This window comes from Phocoena sinus, chromosome 10 (genome assembly GCF_008692025.1).
Source record: "Phocoena sinus isolate mPhoSin1 chromosome 10, mPhoSin1.pri, whole genome shotgun sequence".
NCBI lineage: Eukaryota > Metazoa > Chordata > Mammalia > Artiodactyla > Phocoenidae > Phocoena > Phocoena sinus.
The window spans coordinates 81,364,041-81,389,040 of NC_045772.1; the positions used below are offsets into that span (position 1 = coordinate 81,364,041).

Consider the following 25,000-nt stretch of genomic DNA (forward strand, 5'->3'; position numbering starts at 1 on the left):
TGCTTTCATTTCTTTCCTAGGATTTATTAGCATAGGTGACACAACCCTGGAAGGAAACAGTAACAGTTTGAATACTTGCAGTGTTTTTATTCTTTACTTTTTGCAGTTCCAGTTCCATTGAGTGAAAGAGATAAGGTGGTCAGAAAATCTTGGAGAGTATCCTGTCATAGTAAAACAAAGTGAGATTTAAAGGGAAGTGGTAGTGAGCCATAGAATCAGATGCCAAAGACAGTTTTAGTAATTGAGTCATTGACACATAAAAGAATTTTAATACAGTAGATTATTCTTTTGAGGAATTTAGTGGGGGTAGTAATCTGAGTAATCTGAGATGCAAGTAGTAATCTGACTACTTCCCAGAATGGGCGATATCACAGAAAGTGCTTGGTTGGCCTCAACTTGGCCATATTTTCAGAGAGTTAAGAAAGAATCAGTAGAGGGTAGAAACTGTTCGTGCACAAGAAACAGAGATGAAGCAGAGAGAAGAGGCAGGGGGAGATGGAATTTAAAAATCCGTGCTTCAAAAGTTCTTTTTCTCTGAGACATAGCAGGGAAGGTAGACGGTTTTGTAGTTGATACTGGACATTTTCAGATGGAGAAGAGGCAATGTCATGTAGGGGAATTTCCTTATGCTCAGTAAAATGGGAGGAGAGTTACTTGCTAAATGGAGTTCAGATTGGGAGCCTCCGTCTTGGACAATATTTGCCTGGAGAGAAGTCAAAGAGGAACACGGAGCTTACTGAGCAGTGGTGATGGCACCGCATGGGCCAAGTCACTCGCCTGCTTGAAGCCTTCCATCAGAATTCTTTGACTAGCAAGGAAAATGTATATATTTTTCTTTCTTGGTTTGCATTAATTTTGTGATTTTTCATGGAACACAGTAGGGAAAACAGGGACAAATAAAATTTATCAATTGGCTTCATATAGTTTTTACTTTTTCCTGAGCTTAGATTGGAGTCCCCTTTAACTGTGAGTCCAACACCTTCAATGTAGTCAGGACTTTAGGGTGTTTTTTAACCCACGTTGAACTTGACATTCATCCCAGGTGCAATTTTGTACCTGTTGTAAATCAGGGAGATGGTCAGGCCCCACTCCATCTAATGGTCCACTTTTGCAGCATGCTTTGTCAGTTCTTGTCGTTTTCTACCCACTGTTGTGCTTTTCTTTCTACAGTGCCTTTGGCTAAGGTGACTTCTTCGCCTAACAAGTGTACCCCTGCCCTTCCACACCCCCTCATACTTAACTAAGTAGTTTTCATCTTTCAAGACCTTAGCTTAAATTTCCCCTCCTTCATAAAGCTGTCTAAAGCTATAACTAGCCTCTGTCTCTCTCTCTGAATAGTGACTTCTGCTCAGTTCAAACCTTTATTTTCATATTTCTCCCTGTTTCCTTAGGTAAACTGTAATTTTCTTGTGGGAAGGACCATATCTTCTATTTCTTTTATATCTATTCACCATTGCCTAGTACCAGAAATGCATTAAGTCTTAACAAATGTTCAGGTATTAAATTGTTCGTAAGTGATGTTTTATTTTCATGTGGTGACTCCAATAGTTGATATTTAAAATATGTATCTCCCTGCATTTGTTTTTTTATTGTACTGCTACAGATAATGGTTGTTAGAATGACATGCTTTTGGTGTTTCAAGTCCTCTTAATAAGCTTTATTAATTTAGGAATTTAAAATATTATTTTTAAATAAAGAAAAATTTTTTTTCATTTTCATGATTCTGTACATGGTTGGTTGGCCCCCAGTCATGACTCTTAAGGATGTCATGGTAACCTGTCAGAGAATTCTTGGGTTAAGGTGCTTTTTCCTCCCATCCCTGAAGTGTTTTAACATGTCATGTTATGATATGCTCCTTCAGTCTTTTTTTTTTTTTCCCTGAAGTTCATCCCTAATAATAAAATTATGCCTCCTATGCCCTGGATTTTTACTGTTCCTTTTCCTATAGGCAATATAAAGTCATGATATGTCTGATACATTTAGCATAAGGAAATAGACTGATAATGTTACTTGTAATACCCTTTCCTTTTAAACTTAATTCATTAATTATTAGTAATGCCATAGATCTTGTAATTGGTTGTTGTTGGGAAGTGGTCATTTTCATGACTCATTTAAGCCAAGGAGCTTTTTATGGGATAAAAAAATACCAAGGAAACATTTAAGTTGAATAATAAATTCATCACAAAATAATTACAAGAAGTGTTTCTTATTTATTACAAAATAAATAAATGTATTACAAAGATATATAGGGCATAACATACATCTTTGTGTTTATTTTAGGACTCAAACATTTTAAGTCCAGTGCAAGATGGAACAAAGAAACCTCAGATTGACAGCAATAAGAGCAACAACTACCGGATTGTAAAGGAGGTCAGATGTGAAATATTTCTATGTGAGTTTATACTGGCATGGCAAAGAAGTTTTGTTCCTTTATTATATTTAATGCTTTTCTTCTTCTTTGGAAAGATTTTGATTAGGCTAAGTAAACTCTGTATACAGAATAAAAAGTGTCGGAATCAACATCAACGATTACTGAAAAATATGGGAGCCCATTCAGTGGTGTTAGACCTGCTGCAGATACCCTATGAAAAGGTAAGTTCTTAGGTACTGTTTTCCTTTTTAAATTTTGATACAATTTCAATATAGCAAGGTTACAAAGAATCTTTTTCCTTGAACTATTTGCAGGTAAGTTGCCAACCTGATGCCCTACCACCCCTGAGCCCTTTAGTGTATATTCCCTACAAGTATAACCAAGTAACAACCTTCCAGATCGGGAAGGAGCATCCCACTCTACTGCTACCTAATCCTCACATGCCATTCACATTTCTCGCATCATCTCAATCATGTCCTGTTTGACAAAAAGATCCACTTCAGAAACAGGAGCTGTTTGGTGTTATTTTAATCTCCTCATGCTGGAACTCTTTGACGTTGACACTTTTGGAGACAGACCAGCTATTTTGAAGACTGTCCCTTAATTTGGGTCATTTGAGGTTTCCTCGTGATTCGATTCAGTTATGCATCTTTGGCAGGAACGTAACAGAAGTAACACTTAAGTTTTTCCCACCACTTCCTATCAGGCAGCATGCGATTTTGATTTGCCCCATGACCGGTGATGTTTACTTGGGTCAATTGATTAAGGTGGTGTCTGCCAGGATTATCACTGTGAAGTACTCAGTTTCCCTTTGTAACAAATATTTTGTGGCATGGTTCTTTGAAACTAAGTAAACATTCCATTTTTTTTATCAAACTTTCAATTTATTCATTTATTTATTTTTATCAGTATGGACTTCCAGATGCTCGTCTTATTCAATAGGTTATATTTGATTTCTAGCACTGTTTATTTTGATTGTACCAGATTTGGCCAATGGAGCCCCTTCAGGCCAGCTGACCTGTCCTCTAACATGGTCCCATCATTCTTCGAGTAGTTCCTTGCTTTGTTGCACATTAAAATATTCCAGGCTCCCTTGCATTCTTCTTGTTCCACCTCTGGAATTAGCCATTTATTCAGTAAGCCCCAGTTCCATTTGGGGGAGAATGGTATTTGGGAGAAAAATCCTGAGAACTAAATGTACTTATTGCTGTGGAGGTTTGCCCCTCCAGGCCCTTTAAGTAGACAAATCTAGAGAATATATGTGTGTGTGAATATAGTTATTCTCTTACTCCATCTCATCTTCCGTCACCACTGCTGCCCTCCTTATGAATGCCCTCTGCACCTCACTCAGGCTCTGACCCCTCCACAAGGGTGGATGCCCTCTTCATCTCTCTTGGGCACCAATGTGCCATGCCAGGCCCCTCTCTGTGGATACCCTCCCCACTTGGACTTTTCACTTCTCATACTGGATTGCCCCCTGTCTGACTTAGTTACATTTTAATATGTAAATTTATAAGGTGGTATAATTCAAACTAGGTTAGATAATGCAATGAAAGAATTACTGAAAAGCAGGAAAAGGTATTAAACCTTAAAAAAGGTATTTTCCAAATTATTATATCTTTGATATTGTAACATGGGCATTGGACATGTGATCAAGGCCCTTTTTCTACTATTTAGTATAACTGTAGTGTTGAATATTTTACTACTACTTTGTGTTTTGGGTTTGCTGTTTTATTATTAATCATATTTTTATTGAAGCATAATTCACTTACAATATTATATTAGTTTCTGGTGTACAACAGAGTGATTTGATACGTCTATACATCACAAAATGATGTGACCATACAAAGTTATTACAATATTATTGACTATATTCCCTATGCTGTATATTACATCCCTGTGACTTGTTTATTTTATAACTGTAAGTTTGTACCTCTTAATCTCCCCCACCTACTTCACTCATTCCCCCGATGCCAGCAACCACTAGTTTGTTCTCTGTATTTATGAGTCTGTTTCTGTTTTGTTATGTTTGTTCATTTGTTTTCTCTTTTAGATTCCACATATAAGTGAAATCATACAGTATTTGTCTCTGTATGATTTATTTCACTTAGCATAATATCCTCTAGGTCCATCCATGTTGTCACAAATGGCAAGATTCCATTCCTTTATGGCTGAGTATTATTCCATTGTATATGTATATCACTTCTTCTTATTCCATTCATCTGTCAGTGGACACTTAGTTTGCTTTTGTATCTTGACTATTGTAAATAATGCTGTAGTGAACATATGGGTGCACATATCTTTTTGGATTAGTGTTTTTGTTTTCTTAAGAAAAGTACTAGAAGTGGAATTGCTGGATCATATGATAGTTCTATTTTTAATTTTTGAGGAAATGTTATGTACTGTCTTCTGTAGTGGCTACACCAATTTACATTTCCGCTAAGAGTGCATACGGGTTCCCTTTTCTCCACATTCTCACCAACACTTGTTATTTGTTTTTGATAATAGCCTTTCTGACAGGTGTGAGGTGATAATCTCACTGTGGTTTTGATTTGCACTTCCTTGATGATTATTGATGTTGAGCATCTTTTCATGTGTCTGTTGGCCATCTGTATGTCTTCTTTGAAAAAATGTCTATTCAGTTCCTATGCCCATTTTTTAAATCAGGTTGTTTGTTTTTTTGATGTTCAATCATATGAGTTTTTTGGTATATTTTGTATATTAATCCCTTATTGGATATGTCATTTGCAAATGTCTTCTCCCATTCAATAGGTTGCCTTTTAATTTTGTTGATAGTTTCCTTTGCTGTGCAAGATTTTTTTAGTTTGATTAGGTCCCATTTGTTTATTTTTGCCTTTGTTTCCCTTGCCTGAGGAGACATATCCAAAAAGTATTGCTGAGACCGATGTCAAAAAGTGTACTTCTCATATTTTCTTCTAGGAGTTTTATGGTTTCAGGTCTTAGATCTAAGTCCTTAATCCACTTTAAGTCTACCTTTGTATATGGTATGAGAAAGTAGTCCAGTTTGATTCTTTTGCATGGAGCTGTCCAGTTTTCCCAACACTGTTTATTGAAGAAGCTGCCTTTTCCCCATTGTGTATTTTTGCCTCCTTTGTCATTCCTTCCTGATGCATTTCTACCACTCTTCACCAGCCCAGAATGTCTAAATCAAGTGATTTTTACTTGCATCACCTAAAGCTTAAATAAAAGGTTGAAGAATTTTTCTACATATCACTGAAAATCACATACAATGTGGCATCCTCTCTCTCAGAGCTCGTTCCTTGGTTAATTGACCGTAGTTCTTGGGTTTATCTCTGGGCTCTCTGTTCTGTTGTGTTGATATATGTGTCTGTTTTTGTGCCAGTATCATACTATTTTGATCACTGTAGCTTTGTAATATAGTTTGATATCAGGGAGCATGATATCTCCAGCTTTGTTCTTCTTTCTCAAGATTGTTTTGACTATTCAGGGTCTTTTGTGGTTCCATATAAATGTTAGAATTATTTCTGGGAAAAATGCCATTGGGGTTTGCTCAGTTTTGATACCTAGGTTGTTCAGGAACAAACAAAAAAAAGCATAAGACGACAGTTTCAAAGAAACACCAATTCCAGTAGAACTGGCCCTGATGTCCTTCTGTGTGGCTGGCTTTTCTGTGGGAATTGGGTGTTCTTGTGGCTAAAGTTCCTTTGATGTCTTTTCGCTATCCCTGGATTACACACATAAAGGAAAATGTTAGTAGATTTTGAAATAAAAACTTCCTATTTTCAAGATAGGAATGGAGTTTTCTGGACATATTTATTAGTCTGGTTAGTTCATCCCTATTTTCAATGTGAGGAAGTGAGTCTGTTAATGATCCGAGGCAGTTTATTTAGTTATAGATGGCATAAGATATAGGCTCTCAGGTTAGGAAAAAAGAAAACATTAAATTCATTGAATATAAACTATTACTCAAAACATGAGTCCATTTTGTATATCTGACACTGACCACATGACCTACCCAGAAAAATTTTAGGTTGTTTCAGTGATATTGTTAAAAGACCACTTTTAAAAAGAGAACGTTGCATTCTTTGTGAGTTTTGAGACTTAAGTTTCTTATTGAGATTCTTATTAGCAGTAAAGTACCTTATTGTAGGACTTTGGAAAATGACAGTGAATAAGGAAACAACTTAAGAGTGTGTGTGTTAAGAAAGAGGGGGACAAAGAGAGAGGGGAAAAGAGGAGGTCAGAAAGCGAAGAGAAAAAGGAAAAGAATGAGATGGAAAAAATAGACAAAGTAAGTCGCAAAAGGAGGGTGCACAGAGAGGGGAGAAGAGAGACTAGAGGTAAGGTCAGAACTATATATACAGAGAGAAATTTACAGAGTGGAGAAAAGAGGGCAAGTGAGTGGAGAGAAGAAAGAGTGGGGGCAAAGCAGGAGGACAAGGGAGTGAGAGCAGGAGAGAAGGACCAGAAGGGCCCAGAGGAGGAGGGATAGATGCCTCCTGGAAAAGTAGAAAGGGAGGAGTTGGAGAAAGAGGGAGATAGAGATGGTGGGGAAGGAGGAGAAACAGAAAACAAAAAGAACAGGAAGATCCAGGTACATGGAAACACTGGGAAAGATGGGAAATCCAAGAGAGCGGAGGAAAGAGAGGGATTGGAGGGTGCAGGACAGAAGGGAGCAGAACCCAGGAGAATGAGGGGGCCAGAGAGAGAGGAAGGGGGGACAACGGGGGTGTGGGGACAGAGGCAGGGGAGAAGAGACAGCTTTGTACGGAGATGGGAAATTGTAGTGGACAAGCAGGAAAGTTGGGGAGAATGAGAGATGGACCGTGAAACAAAAAGCGGGAGGAAAGAGTGGAGCAGAACAGATAGGAGGAGAATTAAGAGAAGGGGAGAGACATCTACAAAATGGGGAGGGTGGATGGGACGGGGTAACCGGGAGAAGTGTAGACACAGAAAGGGGAGCATAAAATAGTGGCATGGAGGAAAAAATGCATGTGCGAAAAAATATATTCTTTGATAATATTTTTACTCCTGTGTGTTTCTCTGTATCACGTGCTACTCTTTAACTTCTAGAATGATGAAAAGATGAATGAAGTAATGAATCTGGCCCATACATTCCTGCAGAATTTCTGTCGGGGAAATCCACAGAATCAAGTTCTCCTCCATAAACATCTGAATTTGTTCTTAACCCCTGGTGTAAGTATTTGAGTGACTTCTAATATTTATAGTAAAGTGTCCATCTCATTCGTTTTAGCAACATTGATGGATAGAATTTTATTCATCTTCATCACCACATTTTTTAACTTGTAGGGGGTTCTCCTCCTAAAAGTGAGTATCTTTTATTTCCATTAAGGGAACATTTAAAGAAACGTGAAAAATTACACAGATCTTACCTGCAGATGACAACTTCATTTATATGTACATAGTTTAATGTTAGGAAAAAGATGTGGTAGGACAAAGACTAACTCTTTGATGCCATGAGTAGGTTAAATCTGGAAAACTCAAAGGTGGAGTTAAATCTGCTCTGTAAAACATGTGTCAGCGAATACTAAGGAACAGCTACTTTTGAATAATACATAAATTAATCTCAAGAATACTGTTGCCAACTTGTTGACCATTATAATAAGCTCCGTTTTCCAACTAAATTCCTTTGTGAGCTCAGTTTTTTTTTTTAAGTGCTGAATAATCTCAATGCACTTTGTAGAAGACTTGCACAGAAAACTCACTACAGTTTTGCATAAAATAGGAAACTGATCACAAGCTGTGCAATTGGTCTAAGTACTGTAGAATAGAAAATTGATCTTGTCAGAGTTACAAGGGCACATTCCTCTGTGTGTAGCTCCTTGAAGCAGAAACCATGCGGCACATCTTCATGAACAATTATCATCTGTGCAATGAAATTAGCGAGAGGGTTATCCAGCACTTCGTGCACTGCATTGAGACACACGGCCGCCACGTGGAGTACCTGAGGTTTCTGCAGACGATTGTCAAAGCAGATGGTAAATATGTGAAGAAATGCCAGGATATGGTGATGACCGAGGTATGTTCTCAGTTTGTATTTTATCAGCTTCACATAAACGATATGCTCAAATATGGGTTTTCTGTTAATTTAGAGTGACAAACAATCCCGCAGCAACATAGGTTTGGAAAATAAATTAAGTACGACTACTTAAGCACAAATGTATTTTGCTTAGACCTAGGGAAGTAACGTATCATAAGTTGATGTTATAATTTTCTAGGAGTTTATTTTTTTTTTTTTTGATTCTTAACGAATTTGTGGATTTTAAATAATGGGTAAAATCCTATGAAAAGTTATAGATTATTTAGAATGAAAGTGATTAAATTTTATATTTTTAAGTTTCAGTATGTAACAAAAATGGATTAAACTCTGCTTTTCAAGTGCCCTTATTACTCGGTTCCTGAAACATAGAATGGGTGTTCTTTGTTACTATTTACAGGGGGCTTTGAAGGGAATGAAACTAATGAATAGAAATTATCCATCAGTGATTCATTATATATGGAAACTTAGCTGTTTAGAGTAAGTTAAAAATTTGAGAAAAGCAAATGGATGAAGTACTTCATTTATTTTGCCCTTTTCATTATGTTGTTTGTCATTGAGCAAGATTTATACAATGAATGAGTTACTCACTGGGAACCAAGTGATACTTTGGAGAATACTTTGAGCCTGTTTGGGTAAATCATTGCTCTGTGACCTAATGGTTCTCTAAAGGCCTGTATGGATTAGGGAGCTTTCAAACATGGCTACAAACAAGTTATATAGTAGATTATATTGATTTGGGGGGGATTTTCATAATGATGTACCTTAAATTTGAGAGTGGGAGTAGTTTCTGTATTGGTACAATGTGAGTCCCTCTTGCTCCATAGAAATGTTAAAGTTAATTCAGCTGGAAGCCTTGAATTTTAGATGTAAATTATTGTTATTAACATTTAAGGAGCGTTTTAAACTTGTAAAATTTACCTCTTATATGTATTTACATTAACATTAGCCCTTCATTGCCTAGAAATGTGAGAATGAATTTGATTTTGGAAAATCATCATGGAAAGACTTAAAATGGGAAAGCAGCACATAGTTAAGCCAGTCCTATGGCATTTATTAGGTGAAGCATTTCTGTGTGTAAAGAAGTATTTATAATATTAGGTTAATATGTAAATTTTTGACCCATATACATTCACTTTCAACAAAACTTTCATTGTAATCCAATTAATTGTCTTATCAATTCAAATAAAATAGAGAGAAAAATTACATAATCTGTGTTCTCCACCAAAATACTTCACATTGGCGTCAGAAAATTGGTACTGTAATAGACAACAAGGATTGAGGCCTGCGCAGCTCCTGACCTGTCTGTGGTTTGGGGTTGCTATCTGCCTCATAAAGCAAAGTAGAGGGTTTGTCTTCTGGGAAGACAAAAGTCTTCTCTGCCAAAACCTCTTACATAGTTGGCCTTGGCATCTTCCAGGAATTGGAGGGCAGGGATTGAGACCTCTTGAGTCTGGGTTTTCAGTTGAGGTAGAGAGAGAAGACAGTGGTTATGAAGTCTGGAATGGGGTGTAGTTACCTCCAGAACTCATCACTGTTAACTCAGCCTGAGCTTCACGACAGTCAGAGTGGATTCCTCAATAAAATAATAATACAGTTTCCCCCCAAAATAGACAAGGCATTACGGTGATTGAGCAGTAAAATTACCACCTGCTGGAATTCTCCACTGAAGTTATATAAACACAACAGGGAGGAAAACTTATGTCCTAAAAGCCCCTACATACTCATTCTTTGTCTCTCTCTCTCTTTTTTAAAAGTTGTCTTTTTCTCTTCATTTCTCCCATCTCTGCTTTTACCTCCATTCTCTACCGACATCCGTGACACGTGGAATCTCCAAATTCCCGTAGAGTTGCATTTGGTTCAGTGTACTTGCTTACTTATTCTGTCACTATTGAAGGAGATGGGGATATTTTATTCTATAGTAAAATTAGACTTACGGGATTTCTCATACTTGGCAATGGAGTCTGCCATTTGAAGTAGAAGGAAGTAACTTCATTGGAATATTTTGCAGGTTTAATTTCAGTGGGTGACTCACTGAACAGTTTACTGTCATCTGTGTCCTTAATTCTCGCCCCTCTCCACCTCTCCCATGTCTCTCCGACTGGTTTTGATAACATTCATAACTAATCACTCGACACATGCCTAGAATCTTTTTTACCATCCTGCCTTGGTGTAGTTCTGCATTTGCAGTGTTATCTATGTTTCTACAAAGAGATGCACGTATTTCCAGATAGACCAAGCCTTTGGAAGTAACTGCAAGGATGAACATTTGGACTGCTATGTCGACTCTCTTGTTATCATTTCAGTTGATAAATGGGGGTGAAGATGTGCTGGTATTTTACAATGATAGAGCATCATTTCCCATCCTTCTCCATATGATGTGTTCAGAGAGGGACCGAGGGGACGAGAGTGGCCCCTTAGCCTACCACATCACCCTTGTGGAGTTGCTGGCAGCATGCACAGAGGGGAAAAATGTCTACACTGAAATCAAGTGCAATTCCCTTCTGCCCCTGGACGACATAGTGAGGGTGGTGACCCATGACGACTGCATCCCTGAGGTAAGCCTGGCAAAAGCTTAGTGGTTATAGAATTATTAGTAATTTTTAATAAGTGCCGGAAGTCCTCCTACTATTATTTATAATGAGATAATGTATTTATTGAAGGAATTGTACTTAGCTATACAATTAGGAACATTTAAAAGAGCATAAAAAGTTTACTCTTTTGTTCTACAAGGAACTATGAAAAAGGATAAACCTTTTTAAAGTATAGCCGCTATTAGTTTACTAGAAGCTACTATAGGAATTTCTAGGTATGGCATTGTGATCAAACTGAAAAATTGACTTGTAACCTCTAGTATGTTACTGAGCATAAAACAGATGCTTCATAAATAATTCACAGTCATCAATAGGAGAGGCTAGGATGGTACTGCAGGATCACTATCAGATTCTCTAGGTTTACCTTTGCTTTATGGAATAGATGCATTCTTGGAAATACGGACACATTTTGCTTTATTCACACATCATCTTTTACCCTCTGTTCTTGTTTGGCATGACGGCAGGGAAGAAACTCATTAGAAGCTGGTTGTCTGCCAACAAGATTAACGAGGCTTCCAGGAACGTGCATTGCAATAATGTTTTTCTTTTCTACCATTGTGGTGTATTTTTGCAAAGTTTATAAACATGTGATACACTAAATCCAAACATTTTAAATCACAGTAGCTTAAAAAGGCATCCGGTTAGGTTAACTTCCCTACTTCCAAATAGTCCTACACAGTGATGGACTTGAAAGTATATTTTTATGAAATTTTGTGGAATTGTTGATACCTCAAACCAAGGGTACTTCATGACTTGATTGGTTTGAAATAAGATGACAAAGAAAGGAAGCATAGTGTAGCGATTAAATCCGTGGGTTCTGTCTTTTTTTGAGGTCCTGATTCTGGCCATGCAGTTCTCTCGGACATAGCACTCTAACCTCTTATATTCACCTACTTCACCCCTCTTCATCCTTCAGATCTTGATTCAAGCATTACTTCTTTAAGGAAGACCCTCCTGGCTTCCCATAGTAGAGTCTATAAGAGCCTATAATTTGAAATTTGATATTTGAATTTTATTAGTTAAAAATACCTGTAGCCTTCACATTCTTTACCAAGATTATAAGCTAAATGAGAGTAACACCTGGGTCTATTTGTAGTCACCATTATATCGTCTGAACCTGAACCTACATTTAATAAATATGTTTTGAATGAATGAATGAGTGGTTTAAAGAATGAGTCAGAATCTTGGATCCATTACTTTCTAGCTGTGTGACTGATTCCAACAGGGTACTTAACCTTCTAATCTTCAATTTACACAATTTTGAAGCGACATAATTATAGTATGTACCTGATGGGATTGGTGGAGGATTAAGTTAAGATATTACACACAGACTGCTGAAGGCGTTTGGCATGTAGCAAGCACTGAATGCATATTAACTGCTGTCAAGGGGATTATGATAATGCACCAAATGGCTCTGATGTCTCCGTGACACAGGCACCCTGCCATTGAAGATTTGCTTCAGACCTCAGTCAGGTAGAGATAAGTACTAAGGGCATGAAAGCTGGCCCTGTATTCCTTATGGTTCTAACTCGGATTCTGTGAACCCTCTGAAATTGTTTACATGATTTTTTTATGTGTGTGCATTTTTCTGGGGAAATTTATAGCATTCATCACATTCTTATACAGAGAGAGAGAGAGGAAAGAAAAGAAGAGATGAGAAAAGAGAAGAAGGGGAAAGAAAAGGAAAAACAAAAACTATTGCCTGTGCACTTTAGAAATGGTATATGTTGGTGAGACTCATGCCAGTCTTTTATGAGGAACTTTGCTAAATCTGGAAAGGAACTTTACTACATCTTAAAATAATTCAATTTTTTTTTTTTTTTTTGGTAAACTGTGAGCCTGCTTCTTCTCAGAAATAGTAATTTAAATGCTTTTGAGTGGCAACAAAGTATTATTTAGTCAACATATTGAAGCATTGTATTAGATCTCTCTTGGTTGCAAGTGACAGAAACCCAATTTAAACTAGTTTAAATTTTAAAAGGGAATTTTATTGGCTCTTGTATTTGGGAATTTGAAGAATAGTTGTTCATATGATTCAAGAGATTCAAACAATGTCAGAATTCCTTCTATCTCTTGTTACCTTTTCCTTTGTGGTTTTGCCTCATTCTCTTTATCTGAGCGTGATTTTCCTCCACACACCTGGAGAAGATGGGTCTTGGAGTCCAGGTTGACCTTGTTCCATTTTGACAATGAGAGAGGGGGAAAGAGAGCGAGAGAGAGAACGAGAGAATATGAATGAATGAATGACAGAGACAGAGAAGGGGAGGGGAGGTGGGGAGGTGAGGGGGAGAGGAGGGAAGAGAGGGAGGCAGAGAGGGAAAGAGAGTACTTTTGACTCCTAGTGTCTGAAATATGTTAGACTTGGTTTGCATGAAGTTCACATTCTCACACCAATCACTGGGCCCAGGGGAATGGAATACTAGGTCATGTGTTTACCCTGGGTCAGGGGGTGGAGTGTTTTAGTAAAAGAAAGGAGATGGGAATGCTCTCTGGGTACAACCAAAGTATACTATAATTTACTATAGGAAATAACACAGTTTCACATAACCATTCATAATAGATATTTGAAGATGAAGAATAAAGAAAAAACTCACTCTCTTTTCTATTTGAAACTTGCACAGGTTAAAATTGCTTATGTGAATTTTGTTAATCACTGTTATGTTGACACTGAAGTGGAAATGAAAGAAATCTACACAAGTAACCACATTTGGAAATTATTTGAGAACTTCTTGGTGGATATGGCAAGGGTAAGTTACACGTTGATCATTAAATACTACTTCATGTTTAGTAAGGTTATTGATATATATTTTGACTAAACAGTATCAAGCATCTGGATGAAAACTTAGAATTAAACCGAATGTTTAGATGTCATCTGTTCCATTCAAAAAGTTGTGACTGAGTTTCATAAGACTGTGAGATTTAATGAGTTAATGTACTCAGAATGCCAGTACAGTGGATATGGCCGCAAGGTGTTCATTTTCACTTTTACAACTGACCATATTGGCCTATTAATAAATGGAATTTTAGTAGCCTTTTTACATCAGTTAGAGATGATATTTGGCAGACGTCAATTTGTATTCGACCCTGTATCATGAATGCAATTATAAACCAGAGATGGAAGAGATTGCACGAGGTCTTGGATACTGCTTTCGGGCAGGTAGGTACTTGCAGACGATTTAGGACCCAGCACTGCCCACTGTTGCCTATTCCACATTTTCTTTGGGAGTGTGCTCCAGTAATTGAATCATCTGCTGCTTTCACTCATGTCAGTCAGAATACAGTCCGCTTTTTACTTTGAGTCCATTTTCTCATGTTTGGCTTTTCGGGGGGTTGGGGAGGACACGTGGAGCTGGCTGGCATTTTCCAGGTACTGTCTAGCATATGTTTTTGCTCTGTTAATATTGAGTACGTGAATGAACGAAGAAAGGAAGGAAGGAATCTTTGATAGATAGCACTTAATGTGAGTTAGTATATCTTAGCCCCTTTTTGCCTGCCGAATGATAATGTCCAGGGTGTATTATTTTAGTTATTTTGTGGGGGGACGATCTTCTCCAGTTTTCCCATTAAAATTATGGGACATAATGTTCAAATATGAGTTTCACTAATAGAAGATAGTGTATAGCTAACTCCTTAGACTTATATGACTTATGGTGGCCTGTCCCAGTCCTTTGGCTTCCTACATTCCTGAGTGCTGGTCGTTTACAGGGGCCTCACTTAGATGTATTGGAGGAGAGGGGTTAGTGAAGTCCACACGGATGGATGCCAATTGCTATTCGTTAGCTCGCTGCCTTCCTACAATTCTTTCTGGAAGGCTAAAGGGATATAATAAAACATTAGCTGTAGATCCAGACATCCAAGAGCAATCTTAGATAATAGAATAAATCACATATTCCAGTCTAGGAGCTCTTTTATTTAGTCAAGGCTCGCAGGTGGAATGTACTTATTTCGCCTTGGGTATGGGGTAGTATGAGTGAGCTCTGCTGTGTTCACACATGTGTGAAGCAAGGCAATCCTGTTTTACCTCATTTCTGTAGACCTTAAAAGCCACTCGCTACCTTCCTCAGGTAGACCTGCATCCTGTTTTACACAGGACTTAACATACCACTCATATTTACCCCTGTGACCTTGTGAAAGTCCTTGTAAGTGACTGGCCACAAGTATCTCCGGAGACCTTGGAGTAAAGGATGGTTTATATGCCGATGGCTGAGCTTTAAAACTGCACGTGCAGGAAGACATTAAAGAGATTCCAGACTGATTTGCAGAGTTGCACAGTGCTATGGACTAAAGATAAGCTTGAAAAGACCAAGGTCACATTCTAGGCATCATGACCTGCAAAGCTGAAAGGATTTTTATTTTTAAACCAAAGAAGGCTTGATGATAACTGTCATTGATTATGCTACCTTGGAAACAGTCTTTCCATTGATGTGTTTATTCATAAGGCTAAAGGGTATATATTCTTTTTTTTTAAAGTATGCATGTAGGGAGGATTTTTATTTTAGCTATTCAATATTTAAGTAGACATAGTGTTATTAGTATATAAAGGCTTTAAGGGAATTTAAAGTTTTCTTGGTCTATTCAATCATTATATCTAACCACAACAGCTTAACTATACTGCAGAAGCATTTTTTTTCTTTCCTTCTTGCTTCCCTCTGATTTATATTTTAAAGCAGCAACTCTCTTATCCCCTCACCGAGAATGACAAGGACTCACCCTTCCTACTTCAGGGAAAGGACAGGAAACCTGACTTTTCCATACTTGGGATTTATCTTTCTCCCCGTGAAGACAGATTAAGGAGCCACCACACACTTTCAAATTCAAATACAAAAAAAATATGGTTAAAGAAGTGGAATGTGGCCTTTGAGGTGAATTTTCAGTTCAGTAGAACAGTAGCTCTCAAACTTTAGTGAGCAGCAGAATTTTCTGCAGGATTTGTTAGAACACATGTTGCTGGGCCTCACTCCCATAGTTTCTGATTCAATAGCTGTGAGACTTGGCATTTTTAACAAGTTTTCAGGTGATGCTGAAGCTGCTGGTCCGGCGACCACACTTTGAGAATTATTGCAGTAGAGCAAGGTAGTTAGCAATAGGCATTTTAGAGTCATTAGCCAGACCAGAGTTCAAGTTTAGATTCTGTCTCTTACTAGCTCAGTTATCCTGGGCAAGGTACTTAGCCCTCTGACCCTGAGTTTCCTTATTTGTCAAATACATACAATAATAACACATTCCTGGGCTTCCCTGGTGGCGCAGTGGTTGAGAGTCCGCCTGCCGACGCAGGGGACGCGGGTTCGTGCCCCGGTCCAGGAAGATCCCACATGCCGCGGAGCGGCTAGGCCCGTGAGGCATGGCCGCTGAGCCTGCGCGTCCGGAGCCTGTGTTTCGCAGCGGGAGTGGCCGCAGCAGTGAGAGGCCCGCGTTCCGATAAAAAAAAAAAAAAGTAAATAACACATTCCTTATGGCGTTACTGGGAGGATTCAGTGAGATAATATGTATAGAGCTCTTAGCACATGCTCGGCACTTAGAGAGTTGGTGCCATCATCCGTTTTATCCCTGTCATGGTTAACATCACTGGTATTACAAGGTTATATGTAGCCTTTAAAGCAATTTCAAGTAGCTTCCCCAAGACCCCATAATAATGTTGAGGATAACCTAAAGGAGGACCATCTTACGCAGGCAAGAGCCAGAAACCATGTTCGTGAAGCTGGACACACACAATAGTGACCTGATGTAGAGAAGGACTAAATTCGGATATTACAACAAAGTTATGAAATCCTGGAGCAACTGATTTACATCAGTGAGACATGGTGAAGGTAATCTGGAGGAAAGGTATTTGGTAAATTGGACCTAAAGAATCGTAGGATCTTAGGGTTGAAAGAGACTGGCAGTCCTACAGTTCACAGTTTCTAGCACCTGCCTGTATATTTCTATTTATAATGATCTCATTACTTTTTTGTGAGACAACTGATTTCATTACTGCACAACTTGAATTGTTAGAAACCAAAACTGAGATTTTTTTTAATTTTTAAATTTTTAAATTTAAAAATTTTAAATTTTGTTTTATTCATTTTCTTATACAGCAGGTTATTAGTCATCAATTTTATACACATCACTGTATACATGTCAGTCCCAATCGCCCAATTCATCACACCACCATCCCCACCCCCCCACTGCTTTCCACCATTGGTGTCCATACGTTTGTTCTATACATCTGTGTCTCAAATTTCTGCGCTGCAAACCGCTTCATCTGTACTATTTTTCTAGGTTCCACATATATGCGTTAATATACGATATTTGTTTTGCTCTTTCTGACTTACTTCACTCTGTATAACAGTCTCTAGATCCATCCATGTCTCAACAAATGACCCAATTTCGTTCCTTTTTATGGCTGAGTAATATTCCATTGTATATATGTACCACATCTTCTTTATCCATTCGTCTGTCAATGGGCATTTAGGTTGCTTCCATGACCTGCCTATTGTAAATAGTGCTGCAGTGAACATTGGGGTGCATGTGTCTTTTTGAATTATGGTTTTCTCTGGGTATATGCCCAGTAGTGGGATTGCTGGATCATATGGTAATTCTATTTTTAGTTTTTTAACGAACCTCCATACTGCTCTCTATAGTGGCTGTAACAATTTACATTCCCACCAACAGTGCAAGAGGGTTCCCTTTTCTCCACACCCACTCCAGCATTTGTTGTTTGTAGATTTTCTGATGATGCCCATTCTGTCTGGTGTGAGGTGATACCTCATTGTAGTTTTGATTTGCATTTCTCTAATAATTAGTGATGTTGAGCAGCTTTTCATGTGCTTCTTGGCCATCTGTATGTCTTCTTTACAGAAATGTCTATTTAGGTCTTCTGCCCATTTTTGGATTGGGTTGTTTGTTTTTTTTTAATATTGAGCTGCATGAGCTGTTTATATATTTTGGAGATTAATCCTTTGTCAGTTCTTTCATTTGCAAATATTTTCTCCCATTCTGAGGGTTGTCTTTTCGTCTTGTTTATGGTTTCCTTTGCTGTGAAAAAGGTTTTAAGTTTCATTAGGTCCCATTTGTTTATTTTGGTTTTTATTTCCATTACTCTAGGAGGTGGATCAAAAAAGATCTTGTATGATTTATGGCAAAGAGTGTTCTTCCTACGTATTTCTCTAAGAGTTTTATACTGTCTGGTCTTATATTTAGGTCTCGAATCCATTTTGAGTTTACTTTTGTGAATCGTGTTAGGGAGTTTTCTAATTTCATTCTTTTACATGTAGCTGTCCAATTTTCCCAGCACCACTTATTGAAGAGACTGTCTTTTCTCCATTGTATATCCTTGTCTCCTTTGTCATAGATTAGTTGACCATAGGTGTGTGGGTTTATCTCTGGGCTTTCTATCTTGTTCCATTGATCTATGATTCTTTGTTTGTGCCAGTACCATATTGTCTTGATTACTGTAGCTTTGTAGTATAGTCTGAAGTCAGGGAGTCTGATTCCTCCAGCTCTGTTTTTTTCCCTCAAGACTGCTTTGGCTATTAGGGGTCTTTTGTGTCTCCATACAAATTTTAAGATTTTTTGTTCTCGTTCTGTAAAAAATGCCATTGGTAATTTGATAGGGATTGCATTGAATCTGTAGATTGCTTTGGGTAGTATAGTCATTTTCAGAATATTGAGTCTTCCAATCCAAGAACATGGTATATCTCTCCATCTGTTGGTATCATCTTTAATTTCTTTCATCAGTGTCTTATAGTTTTCTGCATACAGGTCTTTTGTCTCCCTAGGTTGGTTTATTCCTAGGTATTTTATTCTTTTTGTTGAAATGGTAAATGGGAGTGTTTCTCTTTCAGATTTTTCATCATTAGTGTATAGGAATGCAAGAGATTTCTGTGCATTAATTTTGTATCCTGCAACTTTACCATTGATTAGCTCTAGTATTTTTCTAGTGGCATCTTTAGGATTCTCTATGTATAGTATCATGTTATCTGCAAACAGTGACAGTTTTATTTCCTCTTTTCCAATTTGTGTTCCTTTTATTTCTTTTTCTTCTCTGATTGCCGTGGCTAGGACTTCCAAAACTATGTTGAATAATAGTGGTGAGAGTGGACGTCCTTGTCTTTTTCCTGATCTTAGAGGAAATGCTTTCAATTTTTCACCATTGAAAATCACGTTTGCTGTGGGTTTGTCATATATGGCCTTTATTATGTTGAGGTAGTTTCCCTCTATGCCCACTTTCTGGACAATTTTTATCATAAATGGGTGTTGAATTTTGTTGGAAGCTTTTTCTGCATCTATTGAGATGATCATATGGTTTTTATTCTTCAATTTGTTAATATGGTGTATCACATTGATTGATTTGTGTATATTGAAGGATCCTTGCATCCCTGGGATAAATCCCACTTGATCATGGTGTATGATCTTTTTAAAGTGTTGTTGGATTCTGTTTGCTGGTATTTTGTTGAGGAGTTTTTCATCTATATTGATCAGTGATGTTGGTCTGTAATTTTCTGTTTTTGTAGCATCTTTGTCTGGTTTTTGGTATCAGGGTGATGGTGGCCTCATAGAATGAGTTTGGGAGTGTTCCTTCCTCTGCAATTTTTTGGAAGCGTTTGAGAAGGATGGATTTTAGCTCTTCTCTAAATTTTTGATAGAATTCACCTGTGAAGCCATCTGGTCCTGGGCTTTTGTTTGTTGAAAGATTTTTAATCACAGTTTCAATTTCATTACTTGCAATTGGTCTGTTCATATTTTCTATTTCTTCGTGTCAGTCTTGGAAGGTTATACCTTTCTAAGAATTTGTCCATTTCTTCCAGGTTGTCCATTTTATTGGCATAGACTTGCTTGTAGTAGTCTCTTCGGATGCTTTGTATTTCTGCGTTGTCTTTTATAACTTCACCTTTTTCATTTCTAATTTTATTCATTTGAGTCCTCTCCCTCTTTTTCTTGATGAGTCTGGCTAATGGTTTATCAATTTTGCTTATCTTCTCAAAGAACCAGCTTTTAGTTTTGTTGGTCTTTGCTCTTGTTTTCTTTGTTTCCATTTCATTTATTTCTGATCTGATCTTTATGATTTCTTTCCTTCTGCTAACTTTGGGTTTTGTTTGTTCTTCTTTCTCTAGTTCCTATAGGTGTAAGTTTAGATTGTTTATTTGAGATTTTTCTTGTTTCTTGAGGTAGGCTTGTATCGCTATGAACATCCCTCTTAGAACTACTCTTGCTGCATGCCATAGATTTTGGATCATCGTGTTTTCATTGTCATATGTCTCTAGGTATTTTTTGATTTCCTCTTTGATTTCTTTAGTGATCTGTTGGTTATTTAGTAATGTATTGTTTAGCCTCCATGTGTTTGTGTTTTTTATGTTTTTTTCCTTGTAGTTGTTTTGTAATCTCATAGTGTTGTAATCAGAAAAGATGCTTGATATGATTTCCATTTTCTTAAATTTACTGAGGCTTGATTTGTCACCCAAGACGTGATCTATCCTGGAGAATGTTCCATACACATTTGGGAAGAAAGTGTAATCTGCTGTTTTAGATGGGATGTCCTATAAATATCAGTTAAGTCTATCTGGTCTATTGTCTCATTTAAAGCTTCTGTTTCCTTATTTATTTTCATTTTGGATGATCTGTCCATTGGTGTAAGTGAGATGTTAAAGTCCCCCACTACTATTGTGCTACTGTCGATTTCCTCTTTTATAGCTGTTAGCAGTTGCCTTATGTATTGAGGTTCTCCTATGTTGGGTGCATATATATTTATAATTGTTATATCTTCTTCTTGGATTGATCCCTTGATCATTATGTGTCCTTCCTTGTCTCTTGTAACATTCTTTATTTTAAAGTCTATTTTATCTGATATGAGTATTCCTACTCCAGCTTTCTTTTGATTTCCATTTGCATGGAGTATCTTTTTCCATCCCCTCACTTTCAGTCTGTATGTGTCCCTAGGTCTGAAGTGGGTCTCTTGTAGACAGCATATATATGGGTCTTGTTTTTGTATCCATTCAGCTAGCCTGTGTCTTTTGGTTGGAGCATTTAATCCATTCACGTTTAAGGTAATTATCGATATATTTGTTCCTATTCCCATTTTCTTAATTGTTTTGGGTTTGTTTTTGTAGGTTCTTTTCTTCTCTTGTGATTTCTATTTGCATGGAATATCTTTTTCCATCCCCTCACTTTCATCTGTAGTTGTCCCTAGGTCTGAATTGGGTCTCCTGTAGACAGCATATAGATGGGTCTTGTTTTTGTATCCCTTCAGCAAGCCTGTGCCTTTTGGTTGGAGCAGTTAATCCATTCACGTTTAAGGTAATTATCAATATGTATGTTCCTATGACCATTTACTTAGTTGTTTTGGGTTTGTTTTTGTAGGTCCTTTTCTTCTCTTGTGTTTGCCACTTAGAGAAGTTCCTGTAGCGTTTGTTTTAGAGCTGGTTTGGTGGTGCTGAATTCTCATAGCCTTTGGTTGTCTGTAAAGCTTTTGATTTCTGAATGAGATCCTTGCTGCGTAGAGTAATCTTGGTTGTAGTTTCTTCCCTTTCATCGCTTTAAGTATATCATGCCACTCCCTTCTGGCTGTAGACTTTCTGCTGAGAAATCAGTTGTTAACCTTATGGGAATTCCCTGTATGTTATTTGTTGTTTTTCCCTTGCTACTTTCAATAATTTTTCTTTGTGTTTAATATTTGCCAAGTTTATTACTGTGTGTCTTGGCATATTTCTCCTTGGGTTTATCCTGTATGGGACTTGCTACGTTTCCTGGACTTGTGTTGCTCTTTCCTTTCCCATGTTAGGGATGTTTTCGACTGTAATCTCTTCAAATATTTTCTCTGGTCTTTTCTCCTTCTGGGACCCCTATAATGCAAATGTTGTTGCGTTTACTGTTGTCCCAGAGGTCTCTTAGGCTTTCTTCATTTCTTTTCATTCTTTTTTCTTTATTCTGTTCCGCAGCAGTGAATTCCACCATTCTGTCTTCCAGGTCACTTATCTGTTCTTCTGCCTCAGTTATTCTGCTATTGATTCCTTCTAGTGTAGTTTCATTTCAGTTGTGTTGTTGATCTCTGTTTGTTTGTTCTTTAATTCTTCTGGGTCTTTGTTAAACATTTCTTGCATCTTCTTGATATTTGCCTCCATTCTTTTTCTGAGGTCCTGGATCATCTTTACTATCATTATTGTGAATTCTTTTTCTGGAATGTTGCCTATCTCCACTTCATTTAGTTGTTTTTCTGGGGTTTTCTCTTGTTCCTTCATCTGGTACATAGCCCTCTGCCTTTTCATCTTGTCTATCTTTCTGTGAATTTGGTTTCTCTTCACAGGCTGCAGGATTGTAGTTCTTCTTGCTTCTGCTGTCTGCCCTCTGGTGCATGAGGCTATCTAAAAGGCTTGTGCATGTTTCCTGATGGGAGGGACCTGTGGTGGTTAGTGCTGGCTGTTTCTTTGGTGGGCAGATCTCAGTAAAACTTTAATCTGCTTGTCTGCTGATGGTTTGGGCTGAGTTCCCTCCCTGTTGGTTGTTTGGCCTGAGGCCACCCAACACTGGAACCTACCGGGGGGCTCTCTGGTGGGGCTAATGGTGGGCTCTTGGAGGGCTCATGCCAAGGAGTACTTCCCAGAACTTCTGCTGCCAGTGTCCTTGTCCTCACTGTGAGACACAGCCACCCCTCACCTCTGCAGGAGACCCTCCAACACTATCAGGTAGGTACGGTTCAGTCTCCCCTGGGGTCACTGCTCCTTCCCCTGAGTCCCGATGCAAACACTACTCTGTCTGTCCCCTCCAAGAGTGGAGGCTGTGTTTCCCCCAGTCCTGTCGAAGTGCTGCAGTCAAATCCCACTAGCCCTCAAAGTCTGATTCTCTAGGAATTCCTCCTCCCGTTGCCAGACCCCCAGGTTGGGGAGCCTGTTGTGGGGCTCAGAACCTTCACTCCAGTGGGTGGACTTATGTGGTATAAGTGCTCTCCAGTCTGTGAGTCACCCACCCAGCAGTTATGGGATTTGATTTTACTGTGATTGCGCCCCTCCTCCCATCTCACTGTGGCTTCTCCTTGTCTTTGGATGTGGGGTATCTTTTTTGGTGGGTTCCAGTGTCTTTCTGTCGATGATTGTCCAGCAGCTAGTTGTGATTCTTGTGTTCTCACAAGAGGGAGTGAGAGCACATACTTCTACTCCACCATCTTGGTTCAGGGCCCCAGATTTTTATCTATTATAATTTTTACTTATTCTTTCCTTCTATAGCAGCATAGAATGATTCCATTCAGGAAGAATGTGGGTGTTTACTATTCTCCTCGCTGATGATCTAGTTTGAAATGGTAAAATTATTCAACTTAAAGGAACTTAAGATCATCTAGGCTGACCTCCTAATTTTGCTTCCGAGTTCCAGAGAGATTAATTTGCTAGCATGGAGTGACTTGCCTGGCTAGTAACAGAGCTGGGAGGTCTGTGGCAGCCTATTTCAGGGCTCTTTCCACAATAGCTTCTCAAATGTGTCACAACAGTCCTCATGTCTCCCATTATTTTCTCCATGACTTTCAGTGGTTCCTCTTCTGTTAAGGCTTCTGGGCTCCTTGTTTTCAGTACAGTTTTGAGTTCTTTCTAATTCGTCAGTGTTTCAAACATATGGCATTCGCGATGGAACCCAGTGCTTCAGGCAGGGTCCAGCCAGCACGAAGCAGCTGATTATTTTAGTAGAAATTTGGAAAGCAATCCTATTTAGAAGGCAAATGAACTATTAATATGTAGTGGCCCTCGTACCATCTTCCACCTTTCTCCTCATGTTTCTCAGGAGTCAGCACCACCAAGTTCTTTTTGTTTGCTCTTGGTAAAGCTCTCTAAAGAGTCCCCTTAATTAGTATCTTTTATTTTCCTGTTTGTACCCCCTTGTCTGTTATCTTGGTAAGACCCATATAAGAAAAGCTTTCTGAAAGACTCTTTTTAATGAACTAAATTTGTTTATTTTTAATTTTTATTAATTTTATTTCTTTTTATTTGTTTATTTGCAGTGGATTGTTTCACGTCCTTACTCTATTCTGATTTTCTGACAGAGACTGCATCCATGTCCTGTAAATATACCAGATTTAGAAAGGCAGCAAGGCTGTTAGATACATGAAAAGTTGCTCTACTGTCCTTTAGAGCATTTAACGGCAGCCCACTTTGATCTCCGTGCCAGTGCAGCTAAAATTGGTGTTTGTAGGGCAGAAATGCTTTCCCTTGCCTTCATAACTGATTGTTGTTGCAAAGTCAGGGGATTTGAGTCATCATTAGAAAGCATTTGGAGGGGGGGCAGTGTTCAGTATCAGACTCCCTTTTCTTTTGAAGATGTTCTCAATTTTGCTATCGATTTCAAGATTCTGTAATGGCCAGCAATACCCTAAGTGATGTACTGGCAGATGAAATTAGACCGAGGGATAACTTAGAGACACACCTAACACATTGTCATGTCATTGCCCCGTCAGTCATTGCTAAACAAGACAAATTAGAGTATTTCATTTCCAAAGAGATCACTTGAGCATTCTCTCCCTTTGTTTAGCTTACCAAATAGGTAGGAAATGGGAGTAAAGATAAATTTATATGTACTCTGAAACACACTTTCTAGGTTCTCTAATTTGATAGGATTGTATAGGTTTTCTTTCCTTGATGAGTTGATTCCATTATTTTCTTCACTTTCTGAAGTTGAACGAGCCATCGAAAAGTCTCATTCTAAAGCCTTCTTTGAATATGCCCTTATTAGCTAACGTTGCAGCCAAGTGAAGAGTGTAAATATTCTGTAAATATTATTTTGTGTGTAGCACCTTTGCCTCAGTTGTAATTCTGTTTTTCTCCTCAGTTTTCATGCTGAATTATACTGATGGTGCCCAGGTGGGATGAGCACTTGTTTGGCTCTTCTCGATTGATGATTGGTTGGCCCCTGTTCTGCCCTTCAAGTCAATTTCAGCGTTTATCATAGTTGATTGATTCCTTCTTGAAACCTGTCCTCATTTGGCCCCCAGGATATCAGCCCTGCTCCCACCTCACTGGCCACTCCCTTTCAATCTCCTTT

The 25,000-nt window shown here is 38.2% G+C and overlaps 1 protein-coding gene across 2 annotated transcripts in view; it reads left to right on the plus strand.

The window, feature by feature from the left end:
* The window catches only part of ITPR2 (inositol 1,4,5-trisphosphate receptor type 2), a 530,755-nt gene that overhangs the window by 249,257 nt on the left and 256,498 nt on the right, over positions 1-25,000 (plus strand). For both annotated transcript variants that reach the window (XM_032646410.1, XM_032646411.1), the window contains exons 27-32: positions 2,281-2,370; positions 2,467-2,592; positions 7,427-7,549; positions 8,193-8,393; positions 10,718-10,969; positions 13,627-13,752. In XM_032646410.1, coding sequence (XP_032502301.1) covers positions 2,281-2,370; positions 2,467-2,592; positions 7,427-7,549; positions 8,193-8,393; positions 10,718-10,969; positions 13,627-13,752 — 918 coding nt within the window. The remainder of the gene's footprint in view (positions 1-2,280; positions 2,371-2,466; positions 2,593-7,426; positions 7,550-8,192; positions 8,394-10,717; positions 10,970-13,626; positions 13,753-25,000) is intronic.